General features: G+C 37.6%; 1 protein-coding gene across 3 annotated transcripts in view; it reads left to right on the top strand.

Annotated features, from left to right (window-relative positions):
* Nucleotides 1-25,476, top strand: part of LOC134529611 (diacylglycerol lipase-alpha) — a 150,737-nt gene that overhangs the window by 58,195 nt on the left and 67,066 nt on the right. For all 3 annotated transcript variants that reach the window (XM_063363898.1, XM_063363896.1, XM_063363897.1), the window contains exons 3-6: nucleotides 10,912-11,013; nucleotides 14,565-14,742; nucleotides 23,068-23,152; nucleotides 25,221-25,355. In XM_063363898.1, the coding sequence (XP_063219968.1) occupies nucleotides 10,912-11,013; nucleotides 14,565-14,742; nucleotides 23,068-23,152; nucleotides 25,221-25,355 (500 nt within the window). The remainder of the gene's footprint in view (nucleotides 1-10,911; nucleotides 11,014-14,564; nucleotides 14,743-23,067; nucleotides 23,153-25,220; nucleotides 25,356-25,476) is intronic.

The raw sequence follows: 25,476 nt of genomic DNA, 5'->3' as shown, positions 1-25,476 counted from the left end.
GAAATGTGACATTACAGCCGCTATTTTGGTGTCAAAATTTCATCAAAATACCCTTAAAAAAACTAAAAAAAATCCCATTTTTTAGAGAAAATTTCCCATTTTTTCCCTCAAAAATCCAGAGGGGCCGAATGTTTTCAGAGAGGGGCAATTTTTCTCAGAGAGGGTCAATTTCCCTCAGAACCCCCATCATAGGTTATGTCATTGACCTTGACTGCCATCTTGAAAAACATTAATGTTTTATCAAAAAATTCCAATAAATAATCATAAAATAATTTATTTCCAATATTTAATTAAATATTAGATTTCGGTCCACAGTTCTATTCCTGGTGAATGCACTTGCAAAAAATAATGGCAGCAGGTGTACGGATTAACACTGTTGAATAACTATCAGGAGAGCCTGTTCTCACTCCTCCATAAACAAAGGCAAACTGAGATTCACACCCAAGGCAAGTCATGCATATTTCCATGCCCGAAAGCATCATGACATTGTGGAGCAAATGACTTTTCAGTTTGTAGCTTTTGATATCTTCTCGTGGTTTTTGAAATGACCAAGTTGACAGATTGTACCACCACTTTTTTTTTCACAGCAAAGTGTTTGCTTAAGCGTTAAATGGACAGTGAGTGATATATTTCATGGTGCTTTGCATTGAACGTGTGTCCTTGCCAAATATGTTACATTAGGTCTTGATGATTGTGCATCTAGTCGTCTGCAATACTTAACGTGCTTTTTCAAGTTTCCTTAGTGGATAAACCGACTACAACACATGCTCTACTGGTATAAAACACATTCAGAATTATTATAATCATGTATCACATACCTACACAAATTCAAATTTATGTTATTTCCACAGTAGCCATATTTTGGTAATGAGTTGTATACTATATTGGTTTCCCAGTGCCTGGTTCCGGCTCGAGGAGTGAGGAGCTGACTGCCCTGAAATCATGTCAGATATCTTGAATGATGACAACACCATTTCACTTTTCGTTACGGTCGTAAACTTCGATTATGACACCACGGTGGCCAGCCATCTTTAATGACCTTGACCTTGAACTTTGACTTCAGTTGCCATCTTGAATTCCGTCATCTGATGTCACTACCACTTTTTTCGATTCTGACATCACACCCACCATCTTGCTTTTTCTGTTCTGCTGGAGGCCGCCATCTTGGATGCCACCATCTTTGTTTCTGCTGTTTTTTCCTAAAGAGCACCAGAATCGCTCTGTCTCATGCACACAATGTTGATGTTCCATTACCTGTTAATGTTATTGTGGTCCTTATCAACATATTAATTTTTTATACAAAATAAATTGGAATCGAGGTGAATCGAACGATGGTAGATCGGACCTCCGGGTAGGACGCCTTTGACCACACGGCCATCGGGACATCTGCCAGGCCGAGAATTATTTCAGAGATATAAAAAAAATAACACACATATTCGGATTTGTAATTTTTTTTTTTTCATTTGAAGGAATAATAGCATCGCCTAATTGAGACCGAGTTGCTATCTTTATTTTCAATAATTTCTACCAAGAGTGATATTTAACACACATCGTATGCCAGAGGGCACTGCCACCATCTTGTTTTTAGTAATCGATACAAGGAGCGCTAGTGCCACGTAATACACACATTGTTTTCTAGAGGGTGCTGCCATCAAATTATATTAGTTTTTACCGGATAGAGAGCAGTATTATTTGCTATCTTCATATCCGCCATATTTTCATCCATTTAGGCCGTCATCTTGAAATTATGAAATTATTTAGCTAGAAAACCGGAAAAACTTCCAAAAATCATCAAAAAAAATTGTTAAAATAACGATTGATTCGATCGCATATAGTGCTTGGTTAGATCCTTGACTTATGCAATAAAATATAATTTAATTAAATTTACCACGAAAGGACATGTTCGAGAAATTAATCAACAAAATTTAAAAATAATATTACATAATTTCTACTCTACTACACCTACAAAAAAATTGGTTGTCTGTAAAGCCGGTTTACGGACGATAGTTTAACGTGACAACGTCATAACAAAACATTGATGAAATGATTGCATACTTTTATGAATAAAATTGAATCATTTTTATTGAATTATCACTATTTTGTATAGATACAAAGAAAAAGTGAAATGAAATGTACAATTTAATTGATAAATTTACTTTTATTTGCACTCATTAATTCAAATATGTTTATTACTTTAACGAACAGATTATTTTAACTATAACTTTTATACATGTTTGCTATTTAACTTCTTCCAATCTGTGCTATTCTGTTAAGGATAGGACGATGATAGGAAAAGTAGGAAACGAATGGGAGTGTTTCAAGTTTAATGTGCCTCGAAAAAGTCAAATCGATGGTTGTTCCAATCGAGTGGAAGAGAGATAGATGCGGCGCAAGCGTACAATGAGTGTAACGGGACACAGCGTAACGGGATAATGTGCGTAACGGGACACTTTTTAGTGCGTGCAGCTGGCGTTCATCGATTTATTAGACGTTGTCACGTCAATAAAACAAGTAATTTACTAGCGCTTGTAGATTCCGGCAGTCTTCTTAGATTATGAAGCAAGTCCACATGACAGTTGATTACCACAATTTTTACATAAGTACAGAGTTTTTGGTGTCATTAAAATAACAGCGATATATTTCATGCTGCCTTGCTTTGAACATGTGCATAAACGTCTTGCCACAAAAGATGCATTTTGGTCCCGATGAATGTGCAACCAGTCCGTCACAATTATAATCTTCCATAGCGTATAAACTGGGTACAACACCTGTTGCACTGATATGCATTGTATTCAGAGTCGTAAAACGACTATCTCTCACATAAACATAAGTAAAAATAAAAGAAAAATTCCCATACTACAAAAAATACAATTTATAATGAATGACGACAGAAATGTAGGTCATAGTCGAAGTACACACACAAGAGAATGCAAACATATAATAGGAAACATAACCCCAAGTCCATGAACACTGCAGAAGAGGGTAAAACCAGCGTCCTCCCGACAGAACGGCAACGGTCGTACCACTGCGACACTACACCTAAAAGTATTCATCTACGCTTTCAAATACACCCTTTACCACTGCACAGCTGTTGTGTGCAATATTCTCCACTTTATTTACTTTTGATTATTTTTGTTTTGTTAATGTCGAACTGGTCTAAACATTTTAGTTTGTTTAGTTTATTAATTATACTTTAATGTCTCAAATCAAGATATTGTTCGAAACCTTTTATTTTATTGCAGTGTAGTGCCACTATGGTTCTATTGTAACTTCCCTGCAACATCAGTGTATTTTTAATTTTTTATTTCTTATTTCAACATTTTCTTCTAATTATTATTAAACCTAACTTACAATAATTTTATGGAAAATAAACTGTTAAAATTTGAAATTGTAAATAAAATATCAAGATAATTAATTTGAATTATGTTCGTTTAGAAAAAAATTTACACTAATTACAGAAAGAACCCCTTTTTTCCGTAATTATAGTCTCCCTATGCGACTATCTTTGTCCTTTTTTTCATGGGCAAGGCCAGAATGACCTTTTTCTTTTTGTAACGCCATGATGGGGCTTTGGAAAATAGTTCGTCGTTATCATTTTCATCATTAACATGGTCTAAATGATCGTTTACCGCCGCAAGTGCTGTTCCCCGATACCGGCCCCGGGGTTCACTACTTATATGAATGCCTGTATGCCTGCCTGGCGGATGCGGAGATTCCTCAACTTTCCCAGCAGCTATGGAGCGGCCACGCCTTCTCAGGAAAGATTTCATCTCATTCCGTATTTTGGCATGTGCAAAATTACCTTCGGCTAAACTTCGGTTATGTGATAATTATCATCAGGACAACATAATCTAAATTCGTTATATTCTGAACTTGTATGGAAAAGTAGTAAATATTACAGCAATTAAAGCAATGTAATCAAGAAAAAGTTAAAAATAATCAATGGGGCCCAAATAAATTATCCCAACAAATTATAAGTCTGAAATCCAAGGGGGCTGGGGGCTGAGCTCTGCGTCACTTTACGAGTGCAGACTTTCACAGCTGACTCCACTCCCTTTATTTATTTACAAAATTCCAAATTAGAGCCGAGTTTAGGCTCCATACCAAGATCTTAAAGTGTTGTGTGTACCAAATACTTAATTATCAAAGGCCTAGCCATTTCGGTAAAGTCGTGGGAAATGAGGGCAGGGCACACAAAACAAATCAAAGTTCAAAATGTGAAACATTTAATATCACAATAAAATGGTCGAATAAGCTCTGAACATTACAAATCCTTAGAATGTCGTGCTCAAAGTTACTGATACGTGTTACATACGTTATGACATATCATAGGCTCTCAGGCAGAAAAGTCTTTATAAAAAATTACAAATTATTGGCTGGGAACAAAAGTCCGGGTATGAAGCTAAAGCTGCTTATTTAACATTAGATCATACCTAGGTTATTTTATTTTTATGTAATTGTCACATGCCCACCAACAGCCGAGGGCTTTAGCGGTGGTCACGACAGGTCAGAATACGTAAATACTATTACAAAATATAAGCATACGTAAAGACGCACAACATCAAAGTTTAGCTTAAATAGAAAGTGCGAAAACACAGTAAATCTCATGACAATTTATCTCGCAAGAATAAACATTGGCACTCAATATATATATATATATATATATATATATATATATATATATATATATATAGCTTGTGCGCTCTTTCAGTGAACATCAAAGCCCCATCCAAATGGCAGTTGATTACTACTTTAATCTTACAAAAATTAGTCTTGGCATCCAATGGCATTAAGTGCTAAAATTACAAATGTACGCGTTAGTGAACTAGGTATACACTTACGACTAGACTCAGGTAAATGATCCTTTGCACACCTCGGTCTCGAACAAGCTATGTGCGCATATAATCTCCATTTAACATTTAAACAGGGATCAGGAGGTCAATTATGAAATGCATTAGCCTCGTCTTGTCGTGACTCCTACTCACGACAACCCGTCTTCCGCCAGCTTCCGTATTCTCAAACGAAAAAAAAAAATCCGGGTAGGCGACATCAAGACTCCCGCCTATTTGTCGTAGCCTCCGAGCACTGCGGATTACTAGGTGGTGCCACTAACATTGAAACTATACTAATATTATAAAACTGAAGAGTTTGTTTGTTTGTTTGAATGCGCTAATCTCAGGAACCACTGGTCCGATTTGAAAAGTTCTTTCAGTGTTGGATAGTACATTTATCGAGGAAGGCTATATGCTATATTATATTATCAATAACATTAGGGATCCTTACTAAAAGTCAAATTTAGAATCAAATGCGTTGTAGGGGGTTAGATACAACATGCAGTACACGTACGAAGTGTGTGTTGACAATGCCGCAGGCGCATAGAAGTTTATTTCCTATTGCCTATTAACATTGTTGCCACGCACTAGATGCCTTATCATTCTTAATTTTCCCATACAAGTAAAAAACACCCGTGTGATATTAACAACGAAGCAATCAGTACCCTCATAAGAGTTCAATTAGTATTTAAATACTTTTTATCACTTTAAATCGCAAACCTAAACTAATGTTTTTTTTTTCCTCTCTCTGTGTTTAATTTGTTTTTTTATTGCCCTTTTTTTTTTCAAGTATATATATTTTACAGACTTGAAACTTCACAGTAATGTTCCTTATGTTACGTAGGATGACATTTTCCGAAAATTAGATCCCATGGGTGGTTAAAACCAGGCAACAGTGGGTACTTTGTCTGCATGAGAACAGGATTTTGCATTGTTCATGCCTTCTGCGTCTCCATGGCAACGGGCATCGCGCGGCAGTGGCGTACCCACAAGGAGGTGCATGTATAATGAGCGGCGCAAGAGTGATCTGCCTGTAGACTGCCGTAGCGAAGTACGGGTACATCAGTTGTACGTTGCGTGCACGAGTCGGGAAACCATCGGTGCTATTCATTTTCTCTCCGGTACATTATACAGCATTGTAATAAATTTTTACTGAATTTTGTTTTATTTACCATTACTGTAAATGGGAGATGTGGCTTAATTGTTTTCCATTAGTATAGCCGTGCGAAGTTGGGTCGGGCAGCTAGTGCTTCGATAAAGCGTTATTATTTTCTACTACACCCACGAGCCGATGCTGTCAAGATGGCGGACTCGCGCGTGTGGCAGCACGCATCCGCATATGTTCGCGGTTCTGGACATCAAAATATGTACCACAAATATTGGTGTGTCACATAAATATATTTTGATAGCTTAAGTAATTTTAATGTGAAATAAACACAACTTTAATGATTCGTGATTAAACTAGTTTCATTACATTTATAAAGTAACGTTTCAAGGTCGTAGGTTATGTGTGTCTGAAGCACAACGGTAAAGTGCGTGGTGCCAATGCCAATGAACGAAACAAGAAAGCCAAGACATGTTTTAGACCCTGTCATTAAATTTTATAATTGAATTCAAAAATGTTTATTATTAATAATAATGTTTATTTGTTATTTTATACTAGTTAATCCTACAGAAATTTTTAAGTATAGATTTAAAAATAAAGAATTAAAACAAAAGTAATTAAAAACATTAATTTATATTAACTTTGTAACTGAAAGAAATTCACAAGGAAGTGAATGTACGTATATAATTTATATTTAAACGAACCATTCATAGGAATGCTAGGTGATTTACTTTAACTTAGGATTTTAATTTATGTTAAGGACTTCACTTATCTTAAAATGTGTTCCTTTTTATGTTATTACTTAAAAAAATTGTTTAGTATATTTACTCAAAAAGATTTATAGGTTTTACAACACAGAAATAAACTAACACGAAATAACCTATTAAAAAGGCACGACTCGTTGTCAGTTTGAACTATGAAGATGAACACATTAATTACTGTGAACGTGGACTATCCCAATAAAGTAATTTAATGTTATTTTACGATTAGGTATTGTAACGAACGCATTAGACCAGACCGCGACGCCAGGTTCGGAGCTGGCTAGCGGCCCCGCACGGCCACTGACGTCACGCGCCATCCACTGACGTAAGACATACCACGCGAGCCTAGCCGTATTACAAGGGTCGTCGCTACCCCCTCCTCCCTTCGCTTCCCGCACATCGTTCTTCCTCGGCACCGTTATACATCGCTGAGCGGCCTTGGGAATTCTGCGTTCCGCGGGGTGTGCCGCGTGAGTTGTGCGAGGAGTGCGGCCCAGTGAGGAGTGCGGTCTGTAAGAACTTGACTGACGCTGAGTGACTTGGGAATAAACATTTTTAAGTACAAGTAATTGGTGATTAGGCATTTTTAAGTAAGATTATTTATGTAAATATTAGTAATCAATAAAACTGTGTAATGAAACTTAATTGGGCTATCCCTAACGAACCCAGTTCTCCCCACATTATAAATCGTAACAGTATATATCACAAGTTTCCTACGTTAAACCAAACGTAAATTCTCTTGTATACTTCTTAAAATAATATTAGATAAATACGTTTCTAAATTAGCCCATTAAGAAGGAAAAATTAATCTCATTTAGTCCAGAGCTAATAGAATTTTTCTTCAATCGATGACAAATTAAGTCGAATTATTATTTTGAAGTGACGTGTAAAAGAAAATCTTGAAAAATAAAATCCACGTTAACATTCTTTTAGAAACAATGGCTTACATATTTAGTGTAATTTCAGTATTTGGTTAAATTTACAGCAATTTCTACCTAGATATACAGCCATTATATAACATAAAATTTACCAAGAAAAAATTAACTTCTATAAATTTAATAAATACCTTTTCTCACTTTGACTTTGGTTGCAAAATAACTTGCTTGTGTAAATAAAATTATTATTGCTGTGTCAAAAGTATGGTTTTATGTAAAAAAAAATGTATTAACAAGCTTTATCTTTGTGGCTCTATTAGTGGCACATCAATGAATGAAATGTTTTTCAGTGCACACTTCAGCAGCGATGTCTTCTTGATTTTAAGAAAATGGAAGCTTAAAGAAAACCCTACTAAATAAATATTTTGAAATTAAAATTAATTAGATTTTTTATTTCACAAATTAATTCTTCTGTTTTATACCACATATGCAAAAATTAATTTTACAAATTAAAATAATTCAATTAATATGAATTGCCGATCATATTCCATAAACACAGTTTACAGTATAATGTACATATATATTTTTAAATACATTTTATGACATATCGACTAGCAGAGATAGCGATTAAGCCCGTCTCACACGATGTTTAATTTCTGCCATATAGTCTGTCATCCCCATAGGTATAAAAATAAGCATGACAATTTGTACATCTTTTGTGAAGAATGAATTATGTTCTTCACACACACAATACATAATGTGCCAACATAATAACAACCTTCATAGTTGTCGACCAAAGCAGCCATATGTATGAGTATATATAAACACATTGCTATATTCTGACCAGCAGTGGTGTAGCCAGGATTTGTGTATGGGGGGTGTAAAGAAGCATGCCCCCCCCCCCCCGTATTTAAGCGGGGGGTCCGGAGGTCCTCCCCGGGAAAATTTGGATTTTAAGGTGTAAATTAGTGCTATTTTAGCAGTTTTCGGTACTTAAATTTAAATATTGTAATGGTAAAATTTTTATTAATTTTTAATATGAAATTTGTTTGAGTGATGAATAAGAAATTTAATTAAAGATTTGGATCTAAGGGGGGGGGGGGAGGTTTGAACCCCTAAACCCCCCCCCCCCCCCTGGATACGCCCCTGCTGACCAGATACTGAAAGGACACGAACATTTCAGCAGTATAATCTAAAATTATGTAACCTGGGCAATGGATGTTCGTTATTTTTTCTTCTATACCTAATTTGCCTAAAATGCAACAAGGTCTCTTAATATACAGTACATAAAAATATTCTGTGCAATTTTAAACTCAATAAAAACTAAATTTTCTTGCTATGCTACTGTGAAACTCCAGTAATATTATGTAAAAAAGAATATAATGGAAATGGGTCTGATTTAATGTAGGTTTTATATGATATAACTATAAAATTACATGCAATTAGTCACTTCATCGAAATAACTCACAGCAGTAATTCCTTCATTTAACTTTATGAGTTTTAAATGCTACCGAAAATTATTTTTAAATTTAATTGGTTAGAAACTTACTAAACTAGTTTGAAAAAGTGTAAAAAAATTATCTTACCAACTGAGACAAAGGAAAAAATCACATATTTTAACGTAATGGTAATGCCCATAATTCTTAAATTCGTATTGAAATAAAACCAGCTCGTTTTCCATTTAACAGGGGTGCAGTAACCATAAATAATTCGTTTATCCACAAATAATATATGTAAACTGATTTACTTACAAACGTAGGTGTGTTCTATTAAAAATAACTTTTTGTTTAAGTTGTAGTGTTTATCTTATTTGTTTTTACTAGTAAATAATATATAAAGGCTACGTAGAATGAAATAACTGAACCAACAGGCAAAGTTATGTATTACAAATTATTACAGCAATTAGATAAAGACAGCATTAATAAATAATTTTGTGCTTAAAGTATATATATACTATTAAAGAACAATTGAAATTGAATAGAGATTGTGGGTAATCAATGTAGTAATGCCAAATTTCTAACGTATTTTTAAAGGCGCGATTACGCATTTCTATGACTTTTTAAGTTTACAATTTGTATTCGAGAATAGTTTTGCTACCAAACATTGCATTTGGCACGCCAGTACGATTAGTGCGCCCTCCAATGTTTACGGATTGGGATATATATAGGTTTCTGCTGCAACACGTGGGTCCGCCATGTTGACGACTTCGGTTCGAGTGTAGCGATGACGGGTTCTCCCGCCTGCGGGCCTCATTGTGGTGTTCTCAGATACTAACAATACACGGGCGGGAGTTCGACCACAGCTCGTCGCTCGTGACAACAGTTCGTCAATTTCCAAGATCCCATGCACGGTCGGCCATAAGAGTTCCCATATGGAGTCACCATGCCCAAGCTCGCCAAAACGTTGAAGCAAACTGATGTATTTTACAAATGTTGACGTGACAGTAGATAGTGGCAGAAAACTGCATATTTTTTAAGTGGCACTACTTTAGATAACTGACATGAAATCAAATAGTGTTCAGAATAGAACTTTGTTAAATCAACCTAACGATCAGATTTCATGTCATGCTGAAGCAAGACTATAGAAGCTCTGCAATAAAATATTTCTCCATAAAGCATTTGGGAAGTTAGCTAGAGGAGCTTCGCGACTGTTTCGAAGAGGCTCAACTGCGCGTGTTTTAATGTGCAGATGATGGCATTATTCAGACAAGTGCTCGGTAGATTTCTTGCTTCCGAGTTGAAGCCGCATCAAAGTGTTGAAGCACCACCACTCCAGTTACATGAGGCAGCTTCAACCTGAAACATAAGACTGCCATGACCAGGGCCGTAGGAACCGGGGGGGACAGGGGGGACGTGTCCCCCTGAACTTTTTGGGTGGAGGGGACTGTCCCCCCCAACTTTCTAGACTGTGATATTTTTATTTTGTAATATTATTTTGCCCAACTTTATTTGTAATTTCTTCACTCATCAAATTTTGTCTTAAGGAAACAATAATAATTTTAACATCGATGTATCCAATGGTTAGATACAAAAACTGCTTAATAAGCGCTATTTTGCACTTTTAAAATTTAAATTTTCCGGTGGAGGACCCCCGGATCCCCCGTCTTAGTAAGAGGGGAATGGGCTTACATGACATCAAAATCATTATTTGTCTCCCCCAACTTTATGAACACAGCTACGCCAATGGCCATGACAACGGCCGCGAAAGCCCCGACACCATGTTTAAGTGTTATTTTTGATTGTAGAGGGACGTCATACACAGTTAAGATGAGACTCGTCCCAGTGATTGCAAAAAGGTGTATGGTGGAATGTAATACAGCATGTTGTCACTTGTTGCAGTGGCGATGATCGTGGAGGTGGTGTGGCTGTCTCTGGGCACGGTGTGGCTGTATGTGCACTACTCGCAGTGTCCAGTGAACGGAGCGAAGCAAGTCCTTATGGGTGAGCAGTGGGCACCTTGCACTCTCTCCTCTAGTCCTGCTCCTGTCAAGTAGCAGTTTTGTCCATACCACAAAAACCACACCTTCAGTAAATTTCAGCATGTTTCTTTTCGTAACGTGTGATAACTCATGGTAAATTTATCTCGCATTCATATATCTCGTATCATATAAAAAGTGATATATTATTTTTTCTGTAATGTCATACTTTTAATACATTATATTCTAATACACTCAGGAGCAAAAAACCCAACACCTGATTTTCCTTATAGTTCTAGTAATACGATTTTTTTTAATTTATGGGTAGTATTGGTATCTTTATAGGTGATTTAAACAGAGTATCACAAACAAATAATTTTAATTAATAATACTGTACAAATAAACTATAAAGGATAAAAAACAGAAATTAGCACTTTTTTTAAAAACTGATAAGCCTTCTTTGTCATATTTTCTGACGAGGGATGGCCTCCTGTTAACCTGTTAGCGGATGATACCTCCTGTTGCACGGCGTAGTGCTCTAAATCTATCAGGCATAGAATTAATTACATTTTGAATGTAATTCACCGGCACAGCATCCCATTCTTCACGAAGAGCAATTTGATGCTGATTTAAGTTACTAGGAGGAGGATGACTATGCTTAAATCATTTCCTTAAATTAACCCACAAACGCTAGTACAAGTAGTCCTGGCCCATTTTCCCGCACCAATAGTAAGCAACTGTGCACTGTAAGCAACTGTACCAACCATAAATTTGTTTAAACCAAAATAAGTCCAAACTGGTTTATTAATTCAACCTCTTTTTTAACCCTCAAAATATTACTGATTTTCTTCCTTTTTGCAAATTTAAGTTTCAGTAAGTGTACACTTATAACTGCGCGGTGGTCAACCAAATCTACGGTTGCTTGCAGCTCATCACCCATTAATAATTAAAAGTTCAATTCTTACATTATCGAGCATAGCTGAGCGAATATGAACTCGCTGCAGATCATCTTATATGAGGCCTGATTGACCCTCGACCACAATAGAAGCGTCTAGCCTGCTAGAATAGCGACAGGGAGTCATATGGCGAGTACCACCACTGGTGGAGGGTGGAAGGAGACCCCGACCCGCCCAGCGAGTATGATTCGCGAGGGAGCACACTTTGGAAGATGATGGCTACATGCCACCCTTATTATGCCAGAGAGTGGGGAGTACCAAGCCAAGTCGATAGATGCAGAGGAATCCAATATGCGCGACACTCGTTCAGCAAATGGCAGTCGTGCAGTGGAGGCACCCTGGTCCAAACCCCAACTCGTCCACCGAGCCGGTCGAGCCCGCAGCCACGGAGCGTCTCGCCACTGGATTCAGGGAAGCACGACATAGCAGTGAGTGGGAGCGGAAAGGAAACTAAGGCGAAGACTCACCATGTTTTGGCCTGCGCAGGCGACGGGGTATTAATGAAAGAATAACAAATTTTGCATTGAGGCAGATCGAGTTAAACCTGGCTATTGGGAGAGACTATTAGTAATGTACGTTTGTGAAGAGCTAAGGAGAGTTCTTTTTGTATAATTTTAAATAAACTTCAGTGTTTACTAGGGCTGAAAAGCAAAGTATTATAAAGTCCAGTAAAGAGCAATAATATGAAAGCAAACTGTTGTGAGGAGTCGAAAAGCGTTCAAAGAGAATAGAATGTTACTTCAATAAAGTAATTCTACAATGTTTGGCGAAATGCATAGCATATACTACATACGGTAAACAATATTTGCAAGTCAGTAAAATTAAAGGTGTGGGGTGTTTATGTGGCAGTTGTACATAACCAAATTGGTATTTGTTTAGGTTCTGTAACCACGATCTATGTGTGAACGAGTGGTGACATTGGAAATGATATCCACGAGAAACCTTCATTGTACTTACAATATTCTCATGGAATAAATATAATATTGGTCGTCCAGTCATCCTGCCTTAATCCCGACGTTGTTGGTCTTAACCCCAAACAATTTAAACTAGAGCAGCCAGTGAATGTTAACTTATCCGGGACGATGTTTTACTCAGTCACAGGTTGATGATCTCTTCTGATTGGTTACTGTAAAACAGCTTTTGTGAGAGATACAACCAAAGATTTACAGTCACGTAGCATCATGCCATTCAGACTTGACGTTTTCACTGAAGTTGACTATCTTCAATGTACATTTACTGACAAGTCTGCCCCAAGCAAGCCATCCTTATCTTTCCCTTTTATACTGTTTCGATGAGAGTAGTCGCACCAAAAAGGCCAGGTTCGTTGGATATTTAATTTAAGAAGGGTCCATGTCATATGTACTACTAATTGAGCGTCTTCTGGTGTTTTGCCAGCAATAATAAGATGTTTTCCCAATGTATTTCATCCTCAAAAAAGTTGAAAATTTCCCACAGGTTAAAAATATTCACTGGGTTTCCTTATACCAAAACAATTGCGCCCCAACAATCTACTAGTAACAGAATTTCTCAGTGTGTGTAAATTCCAAAAAAAAAAAAAAAAAAAAAAAAAAAAAAAAAAAAAAAAAAACTTAAAACGGATTTTCATAAAAGGGAGTGAATCAAGTGGAAAATAAATATTGGATTGAAAGAAACATACCGCAAACACTAGAAAACATTACTATGGTGGAAGTGATAGGGTGTACCAAGAACCTCCTCGTGTGGACTGGATAATTTGCGAAATATGCAGATCGAGATGGGAAGAACCATGCCCAGATTATAAGAATCGGGTGTTTTTAAAAGTGATACATTCAAATAAGAGTTTTACTCCGTTACCCTACAGTGATACAACTTTGTCCCGCATTTAGGTTAATGTTACCTATGTATACATGTTTGCTGGATAACTTCATAGAAAGCAGAACTATATTTTATAAATTTTATTTTGTGTCAAAAATTGTGACTATGCTCATTGTGTTTTCATTACTCAATATATAATCAGCTGTGATTATAAACTACAAGTATCTAGTATGGACACCAGCCCCTACAGTCCCCTAACACATGGGTTAATGATGGAGAAAGGAACTGGACACGCAACCCCAATATTCTGCTTGTTGTTTAATGCTCCTAAGTGGTACATTTTCTATCACTTCTTCTAATGATTCTACATTCGACAGCCAGCATTGCCGTGTTAGCACTTTTGAAGAATGGGGATCGAAACTGAATGATTTCAGAATGGCTCAGTAGCCAACTTACATCTGCGCTAATACATACAAGTATGTTTGGTCCACAGCTAGAAAACTACTTTCTGTTTTTGTAGCAACTCTAGAATCGGGCTGTATTAAAATAAGCCTCTATGAGATAATTGTGATGTGGCAATGACAACAGTGTTTTATAATTTACTTGGCTAAAGTGACTTATAGATCATATTACGAAAATACATTTATTGCTAGATTAACTTCTTAAGTATACATACGTTAAAGCTATTGCATTTCTATAAGCCCTTTAAAAAATGCTCAGTTAATTTTACTGAGCTGTACAACGATTCCCTCACATGTCCAGGTCTCTGAACACTTCCATTAGTTTTGTAGGTTGTGTTGTATGGTTTTGTGCACTGGTGCTGCAGGTGTGGTGGTGTGCAACTGGGTGGTAGTGCTGTGTGTGTGCGCCACTGTGTGGTGTACTTTTGACGCGGCGGGCCGCTCTTGGGTCAAGATGAAGAAGTACCAGCGGAGCATGCGCGAGTCGGAGTCTCGCTTCCAGTACAAGCGCTCCGGCACGACAGCTCGGAACTGGAGGCAGAGGTAATCATGCCAGTCACTTCTATATGTCACACACTGCTCCTAGGTCAAGATAACGAAGTGTTTCCGGAGCATGCATGAGTATGAGTCTGGCTTCTATTACCAGTGCTTCGTCATGACATCACGGAACTGGAGGCAGAGGTAAGCAGCATGATGGTCACTTGCGTATGTCAGGTGTTCTACATAGAATGTGTGGTAAGTATTGCTTTCTTCCAGGTGTTATATCATTGTGGCTTAAACTTTTGCATGCAATGTGCGCAAAACTAGGCAGTTAAAATAAGATTTTTTTTCTTTAAGTTAAGAATTTTAATAAAAAATATCGATTATTTATCATATCGGGGGGGGGGGGGGGGATGTTGTATACTGTATGACAGTGCTACAAGTTATTACTTTTATGAGGTGGAGGAGAAAAAAGGTAAAGAACACGATAACATAAAACAGCATCTCCAAGTTTGCAGGTTAATTTTAAATAGTATTCCATATTTTGCAAAAAAAAAAAGAAATACCGAACCTTAAACATATTTCAGACAAAAAAATATCATGTTAAGGAATTTAGTGTAGTTATAAGTGTTTTTAATCAACTCTGCCACAATTACGATAAGGAATTGCATATCAAAATATTTTGAATGAGTTTCTGAACAATCTACTGTATTGTTACGAGGCTGCTGGAGACTAGGGCGGCTAGACAGGCCAGCACACCAGCCTGCAGGACCCCAAGGGAACACCCCACCTTCAAAAGAGGCATGACGTAGATAGCGCCTGTCTCTCCTCTCTCTTACAACTAAAAGTGCCTTCAATTAATGGCAGCTTTCTGACATTATCACACAACATTCAAATTATAATAACATTTTATTATAATTGCATTGCATTCTTATCTAGCATTAACAATTTCTCTTTACTATTCATCAGCGCATCCCCATTGACTCTAGGCACCTCCTTGTCTATCTAGAAGGTTCGGCAGGTTCATATAGCCTTTTCGTATGAAGTGGCATAACTAGAATGTTTTTTTTCCGCATCTTTGAGTGTTAAGTTGGGGGGACTTTGATGACACAGCACTTCGGAGGGCTTCGAGATCTTTCAATGGAGCTGAGAGTTATGAAAGGGAAGCCAACCGGTGAGCTGTAGTGAAGAGAATAGTTTGAGGGACACCCTTGGCCAGCGATAGCAGGCGACGAGCGACGGGCTTTGTGTGCCAAGATCGAAGCATCGGCGATGGTGTAGTGGCTTGGCGGAAGAGTCAATAGTGCTAAGCAGTGTTTTGGGACCGAGTTGCATGGCAAGAACGAACAGTAGAGAGAGCCACTGTCGAGTCGAGCTCCAGTGGGAGGAAGTAAATAGTTAACAGTTTAAAGTGTAATTAGTTTTTGAAAAGGCATTCGGATAGTTGTAATTTAGGCAATAGTGTAATTATTATATAGTTAATAAACTTTAGTTAATTAATTTGGGCTAACATATCTGGACCTATATTCCCACACATGACATTCGGTGTCAGAAGTAGGGTTAGCCCTAATTAATTTATTTAGAATAAATTATTTTGAATTTAAAAAAATTAAATAAAAATATCAGCCTAATCAGAAATATATATTTTTAGTTATTAAGACAGACACACACATATATATATACATGAGTTATAAATAATAACAGTCTTGAGTATAGGTTTGACTATATGATATACTGACATAGAATAATAGTGTATGTGGACTCGGAAATAGGCTACCGACAAACTTAAGAACACAATGGCTTTCTTGGCCGTGTTGAAAAATCAAATAAACAGAAACAAGAGAAAATTAAATGTAGCTTGGAGGGGATGAAGAAGAATAAAACAAAAAATGGCAAAAATATATGAAAATGAAATTATGGGACTGGGGAGTTATCAGAAAAAAAAATGAAATAAGTCAGGAGGATGTAAATAATAAAATGGAAAATGGCCAAAATGGAATGAATGAAAAAAATAACATCCAGGAAGAGGTGAAGAATGACATAATAAGTGAAACTGACTGAATGAAAAAGGCACAAGTAGATAGGCGAAACAAGCTGGTGGCTGCTCAAGAAGACATTAAAAAGATTGACGAAACCAGCAGATGGACTGAAGGTAAAGTTCGGTGTTTTGAGTAGCATATCACACAAATAGCACAGCAGCGTGCCCGATGGGAGCAACAGCTAATTCAGCTTGAACAGGCAACCGAATGGCGTGATGAAGCTGTAACTGACGAGTGACTATGGATGATTAAAGAAGTTACCGTTTCTGCAAACTGGAATAGAGTCTCTGGAGATATCAAGGCGGAGGGCTCTTCAATGCCTACTCGAAATTCAAGCTACCTACCTTCAATGACCAATATTTTTGGGCAGTATACAGGTGACAGTTCGAGGCAGCTGCAGAAATGAATGGCGAGGAAGAAAGAGCTACGGCACTCGTTTTGGTCCTTCAATGACCTCCGCTCGAGCTGCTTTAGACCACACTAGTTCCATACAGGACTATGTCGTATTAGTAGAAGCCCTTGAGCTGATGTATAGTGATCAATACATGGGCGAATAGTACAAAATTGTTTTGAAGAAATACCAACAACGATCCTTAGAATTCTAGGCTGACATCGAATGGCTTGTGCACCATCCTTACCCAGAGTCTTCTGCAGAGTTCCGACAGCAGCTATCTACTGGCGCACTTATAAATGGACTCAGATGCAGAGGTCCAGCATACCCTTCGTTTGGCCCAGTATAAGAACAGTTGCAATGCCCTGGTTTATGTTCTGGAGATATAATTGGAGTGTAATGCATCCAGGATCACCAATATCAAGACAAGTAGAACAGTATTAAAACCAGACCACAAAGGAAAGGATATCATCAAGTCTCTGAAGAAGTGGTTAAATGGTATTCAAGGTTCCCAGGTCTGGAGGACAGATGGTCGCCCATGATGCTTTGCCTTTCAAGAACTAGGGCATATTGAGTGGGATTGCCCGAAATGCAAGAAAACCTCACAGTAGGAAAAGTAATCGGGAAACGAGCAGTAGTTGGTGTGAAGATGCACATGCCAGATTTTCGAGAAAAAAGCCCCTAGGGTGTTCCCTGTATCTTTACACTTTAGGGGCAATGATAGCCTGTTACTGAATGGATGGGTCAGCAACAGACAATGCTTGCTTACTGTCGACACTGAAGCATAGACTGTTTATTAGAATATACCTTTATTAAAATAACAGGGGAATGCAATGCTTCAAGCATTCAAAATTGTACGTTTTAAAGGTTGTGGTATTTTTGTTGTTTTATTTATAAGTAGGAATAAAGAAAAACGAATTGTTGATATAGCATAAAACTAATATTTTAGGCATAAAACACATGCAAATGTTTCAATATCAAAGATACATACGTAGGACGCAGACAAAACTTAACCAACCAGAAAAAAATTAATTAGGCCTGAGAATCACAACCTCACGGATAGTCGCCAGTACAAACAGCACAGACAGTATGTTTTCTTTTACCTTGTTTATTTTATGTGCCTGAGGAGTCACATGATTTCGGTACCTTTGTTGGTACATGTGGCGGATACTCAGACCAGTGCAGCCTAATACTTGTTGGCTAGATCTTCCCAACTAAGATACTCACTCCACTGCTGCAGAACACACACATAAGGCCATTGAATATCATATGGTGTGGCAAGTGAAAGTTGTAGCTTTTTGAAGAAGTCAGGGGAATATTGAGTATTTTCCATTGGATTACCTCTGTGGGCAGTATGTTAAAGTCATTGTGTCATTGCCACTGAAAAGTTTCCATGCTTTGAACACCGAAACAGTAGTTCTTATGCACAACAAACAAAAAACTTTTTTTATTAGAAGGAAGTCACAAATTTTTTATGAAATAAAACATTTTATGTTTTTTTTTTTTTTGTGAACAGAAGAGGGTATGGTTTTAAGTCTGTTAACAACGTGAATAACACCAAAACTTCAAACATTATACCATTGTAGTTTTCTTTTAAATAGTTTTGATACTCGAAACAAATATCTTTAGAAAAGGGCTCGTATATGTTTGACCTGCATTTCCATTATTTAACTCCCAAAATATTTCAGTTATTTTTCTGAACTACCTGTATAAATAACTGATAAATGAAAGTTACCTGATTTCTCGAAGAAATGTTAATGTGCTCCTTACCATCTTCCGTAAATAAACAAAAACAACTATATGTGTGTGTGTGTTTGTGCATGCGTGCGTGTATGTGTGCGTGTGTGTGAGTTTGTATCATTCAGCTTTCAACTTTCATAATCGGTACGCGTCCTGTCGATGGACCAAGCACTCTATATTTCTTCTGTCATCAGCGATCCAGGGAGAGCATTAGTTCTAGGTGTTGGTTCTTCACTTCCCTTGCAGTTAGCGAAGCCTTATTGGGACAGTGCTGTTATGTAACAAAGTTTGGGCGATCGTTATTGCTGCGAGCGAGCGAGCGAGCTTCTTTTTTTTTTTTTTTTCCTTTTCTACAGATCGACTTGCCAACTTTCGTCACATCATCACACATCCATTAGGAAAACATGAATGCATCTGCTTTTGGATTTGTATGTTCGTTATGTAGAAGTTTGGAGCCAGTTAGTGTACAATTTTCTCGCGCAAAGTTTGCCTCCTCACCTCAATGCGCAAGGCTATCTTCTGGCATGCAGAGTCTCTGTTGTTACCTCGTATCTATGGAACTTCAAGCGATCACTTCTTAATTTTATTGTGTAGTTTTAAAGAAAGTACATTACACAATAATTTGTTGCGTTCAAAATTCCGAACCAGAATGTTCATTCCATAAAAGTTTGCTAGCAAACATTTTAGCTACTTCAGAACGTAGGGTACTACTCGGTAGCTGTGAGCGCGAGTGTGTCACGTTTATAATGCGATTCCAACACATCGGTTTGACGAAAATTTATTAACATTGCGTCTCTGCCTAAGTGGTTCGATTCCCACTATATTCTTGCAGTTCTGTTCGTCTGAAGTCTGTTCACAACCGTGCGACGTAATACCCTATCAAATCTATAAAAACCTCTTTAAAAATACAACCAAGTGACGAAACAAGAGAGAAATATTATAGTAATTCTGGCATATCATTAAGTGAAAAGAGCGGGAGGATGACATTACAACTCACCCTTGTCCAATCATAAAAAATTACGGGTTCCAGAACAATTGGTTGTCACCACATGGTTCGTGAGGTGTCATTCTTATCAAATCTGCACAACATTTACAAATTGTAAGCCGTACTTAGTATAAAACATTACCTGATTGAAGCGAAGCCAGTATTAAGAGATACATTACTATTACTACCATACCTTTGTCGTGTGTGTGTCCTGTTAGACTTGACAACACTGCACGAATGTTTTTTTTGTGCTCCAGGAACAGTACTCCTTTCTTGCGTGATATCGATCTTCTTCACGAGGGAGATAGCACAATCTTAACACCCGACTTGTTGCACAAATAATATAATTCAAACAATCTCCAAAAATATGCAAAATGTTTCTACACGAACCAAAATAAGTGTTAAACTAAACAACACAAAATTGAATAGCAGACAAATTATCAAAGTGCTGTGTCGAAGTGAGCATTTCGTGAAATCAAAGACAACTTTCGCTATCATGGTTTACAAAATTTATTTAACAAAATATTTCTTTCAAAAAATGCATTAACCAGAGCAAACTCTAAAGATTATAATATCGCTACAAACATGAAATTATAATTGATGACTCAAGAAGCAACTGTGATGTAAAATTTAAAAAAAAATTAAATATATTATAAAACACAAATATATACCAAAATATATTATACATTAAAGATTATTATACAAATTTAAACCTAAACTGCTGGCAGTTAAAAATTACTAAACTACGAGCTCACTTTAATAAAACTTTACAATTAAAAATTTTTCTCAAATATTTTATTCGTATCAGTTTATAATTTAACTAAAATATATGGAACAATGTCCGCAAATCTGGGGAATGCGCAAATAAATTAATATGCATATATATATATTTAAAACTTAATTTTAAACTTAATCTTAAACTTCAATGCTAGTTCCAAATCTTCCAAAAAAGTTCGTTTCACAACCAAGTCATATCCTGTCAAGCGCGCAAAAGAATATACACACTCGTATGCGTCAGTATATGGTGAAGACATTTCCAAAGTGTTGAATTACTCGTGGATAGCTTCGTAAATTAATCCACAGAAGTTATCATTTACCATTAGAGGCAACCCAATATATATACTCCTAAAATTTGCCCATTTCAGAAACTGGCAAAATGTGTGAGCAAAAACTAAAACCACCAATCCTTTTATGACATCGCAAAAGTTCGTGCCAGCACCGGCAAAAAAAAAAAAAAAATCAGATTAAAGTACTTACAGTTCTCGTCGATTTTGAAAGAGGCACTCGTTAGCTTTAGCAAAATGCATTTAAATTTGATGCCAATAAAAATGTTGAAGCTTTCAACCGTTTAATTCTTAAGATACCTAAACCCACAACCAACCAACCTAACGTGCTCCGGGTTTTCGTCAAACACCAAGTCCACAGAACTTCACACCCGCAGCTCGCGGCTCGTAAGCACACATCGTGCACCGCGTGTCAGTTTTGACTCAGTTTGACTCAGTTTGACTGCCTCGCCAGAGGCGACAACCCGCTCGCGTGACGGCCTGCGCTAGACTCCATTTGCTGCCCGCGGCATAGCTCGGGAAGCCTATGATGTACATTCTATATTGCACAGACCCGAATACTCACGTTGGCAAGCCTCCTTTTCACAGACGAGAGAGCCAAACGCCCGATCGTGCATCTTCGGTTATTTTTGTTCATAGTAAATAAATATACAACTCATGATAACTAATGGTCAATTCGGTTAGGTTAGCTACATTATAAATACTTCAAAACATTGTGGACGGTTGATTTGGTAAGGATAGCTACATTAAAGATATTGCGAAATCATGTAAACGGTTTCCTAGCCCTGGATAGCTACATATTAAAAAGTTATTTGCTAAGCAACCATAAAATGATTTTACAATATTTTTAATGTAGCTATACTTACCTAATATAACCAACCTTCCACAATGTTTTAAAGTATTTATAATGTAGCTAACCTATCCTAATCGACCGCAAAATTTAATGCCACACCGGTATATACAATTAGATATAACGGAAAAAAAGCGAGCATGAACTTCGGGTTTGGCTCTCTCGTCTGTGAAAAGAAGGCTTGCCAACGTGAGTATTTGGGTCTGTGCAATATAGAATGTACATCATAGGCTTCCCGCATAGCTCGCACGCACGCAGATATAGTGTCTCTCTTGCGCCGAAGCGCTGACCAACTCAGTGATGCCAACTGTCGCAATAACCACCCAGTGCTAATACACTCGTTCGCCACCCCCTGCGCAACTCCTCAGCTTTATAAGTTTAAGTTTATTGAAGATAAACGGAAATTAATAACACCTAAGCTTTTTTTTTAAACTAAACAAAAAATAAAATGAACTTTTTGAAAAATGTAGACTATTTACAAACTCATCAAAAACAAGCTTATTGTCCTCTTGGCCAATGGGAATAAGTTACCATCAGTCCCGGTTGCATACTCTGTGGATATGAAAGGACGTACGAAAAATCCCTGTGGACAAAGGAGGGATGGGAAAGGGAAGGAGAGCAGTAGGGGAAGTATTCAAACCACTGTGCTGAAGGAAACCAAGAAAAGAGGTTAACACTAAAAGGCAGGTTATAACAGGCATAAACCGGGACTGAAATTTCAAGGATAAATAAAAAAATAATACATTTAATCCGAACATAAATCCAAAATTTATACAAGGATAATAAACATAAAAAATACGCCCTAGTGGGCATCATACTAATAAATCAATCGCACTAAAACTATCCAGACCCTGCATAAAGCAATCGGGTGAGCATGTTAGAGACCACCGACGTTACTAACGCATTGCGGAGGAATAAATGAAAAAAATATCTGTGACACAAGGCACCACTGAAGGACTCCAGAAGGCGGTGGTAAATATCTGGGGGGGGGGGGGGGGGGGAGCAAATGAGAATGAGCAGAAAGGGAAGAAGGGGAAGGATACACATCTGCGCTGACGTGAATATGCAGCGAGAAGTTCGAAATATTTTTTTGAGTATTTTCAAAAGTAGTCAACTCTTAGACAACCTGGACCAAATAATTGTTTTAACGATTAGTTTGTCTCTGCTGCATATTTACGAGCGAAACAAAGCCACGCAGAAGTAGCAGTGACCATGGCTGTGAGACGTCCAGGCGGACCCCGAGGAAACACAGGGCCACTGGCACACGGGTGTCGGATGGAGCCCGCCCAAGGCCTCGCTGATTACAGGTGTGTTTGCAGGAAAGTGATCCGTGCCTATCAGGACAGCTGGGACCACAGGTGTCGGCTGTTGTTCTGCTGCATCAGGAACACCGATCGTAACAGGGTAGGTTCATTACGACTGCTGGGCATATGCCATGCCATTCACTACTAAAAAAAACTATTTTCACTTTATTCGCAAGTATTAAATTAAATATAAATTGAAAATTTCTCTGAAAATCACCAAGAAACTACAAAATTCAAAATCGATAGTGTAGAAGCTAATGACAATTTTTACAATGTCTACGAATCGAACATCCTTTGTCAGGAATATAGAGCGAACAGTTGTCCCAACTGGCAACACTCTTGCCAAGTGTGTCCCACATGCCTCGCCACAGGCGACGCTTGCATTCCTTCAGAACTGTGGCAAGATGTTGGAGGCCAGTAGCACAACTTTAAAATTTTAATGGATTTGAAGCACCAGTTGTTGCACTGTCACTGACAAAAATGCCTCTCCTTTAAAAGTAGTTTCCAAAATATACATTGCCTTCTAGCTATATTTTTACTTCAGAATAATTGCTGAGTATAATCTTTGTCAAAAAGGCGTAGGACATAAAACTATTCTTCCCAATATTTGGCCAGTTTGAACGGGTACCAGACAGTCAATGTCTAAAATGAAATTTGTGTTTTATTTGCAGAATTGATTGGGAGACTGCTGGAATCACATTAAAAAACAAATAATTCACAGCACGGTTGTCGTTTCTCCTTTCAGCTGCTTGCTCCTTGAAGTCAATGATGCTATCTTGAGGCAGACCTGTGGCTCTGCACCAATCTCCTCTGTCACATATATGTCACATATATATTTATATGAGCATTGAGTAGGTATTCATGTGATTGCTAATCCTATGCGCTGGTCTTAATTAAAATATACTTTGTACAGCATCCCATCATGACATTTCACGGGGATTTTTTCCTCTTATTTTACTACTAAAACTGATATGACAGATAGTAGCTGTATCTTGAAAATAAAATATAAATGTTTGGTTCTCAAGTGCAGCTGGGAAGTAAGCCAGATTTCATTTTGGGAGGGTTGATGGATATCTTTGGCATTATCTGTCAACATGTATTGTAGTAGTATTTAATGGTTTGTATACCAACTTGTTCAACTTGGCAGTCTCAAAGGGTTATTGTATGTTCTATCCAAGACAAATATGCAAATTACATAAAATAAATGGAAGTGTGACTTCATAAGCAAATAGTACCGATTGTCTGTGGAATTGACTAGCCTGATGCACAAGAATTGGACAGGACTTCCTGGGCACTCACTCGAGTGATCATAAGTTAATGCAAGTGAGGCTGGAGCGGGATCCAAACCATTGACTCTGCTCGTTACACGAGCGTGGTGCCTCAGTGGTTACGAACACCGAGGATTCTACGCCCTCTAGAACGATCTCATTCGAGTTGATGACTTTGCCCGTGAAATGCTGTGTACGCGGTTGTCATGTTAGACCATCTGGTCCGCTGGTCAAAAAGCTTGCGTCGTAAATCAAAGGTACCATGTACAAATCTTGGGGGGCTAGAGAATTTCCCCCGAATTTTAAGTTAGTAGCCTTGAATAAAAAATTAATTATTTATTAATTATTAATTTAAGTGTAACCTGTCCGTAAGCAGATCATTAAATTGCCCTGCTCTTAAGGGAATTGAACCCATGCCTCTACCTGCTTTTTGACCGAACAGGACTCCTTTCCGACATCATTGTGCTGCGCATCCTGCCAGTTGTCCTAAGAACTGAGCACAAGTCGAGATACAACGTGGCCAATGGTGTAGTCACTCGCCAGTTCTGAGCATGGTTATAACACGAGCACACATACAGCATACAGACAATCAGTAGTCTAAACATTTAATTTTTGATCTGTGATGAGCTGGTGACTCCAAGCAACGCGATGCTTATCGATACTGCGACACACCCAAGACTGTCTTGGAAAAGTGACTGCGCAGTGGTTGTCCGTTGGGTTGTTCGGCGTTTTGCTGAGAGAACAGCACAATGCCTAGAAAGGTTTTTTTTTTAAATTCTATATAAAATGTTCTAACCAGTCAAAAATAAAACGTGGGACCTTTGAACCATCAGCACATACTGACAGTGGAGGAAAAAAACCATACCCATGTTATAAAAAAATACTTTTATTTATCTGCAGAATTCTTTTGCGGATATCGCTCGACTGCTCTCCGACTTCTTCCGAGACCTGGACGTGGTTCCGTCGGACGTGGTGGTCGGCCTGGTGCTGCTCCGCAAGTTCCAGAAGATAGAGCGTGAAACTATCGTGAAGGAGGTGAGTTCATGATCACCATGCATCTTTCGTCTCAAGTGCTTTGGTATGTTTCACCATAATTATAGTTTGAAAAAATATATATATGATGATAAATTGCTGTCAAAATATATATTGAAATGGT

The sequence above is a fragment of the Bacillus rossius genome, chromosome 2 (assembly GCF_032445375.1).
Source record: "Bacillus rossius redtenbacheri isolate Brsri chromosome 2, Brsri_v3, whole genome shotgun sequence".
In the NCBI taxonomy this organism is placed as follows: domain Eukaryota; kingdom Metazoa; phylum Arthropoda; class Insecta; order Phasmatodea; family Bacillidae; genus Bacillus; species Bacillus rossius.
Note: the sequence above shows the minus strand (reverse complement) of the source record. Positions and strands in the feature narration are given on the sequence as shown.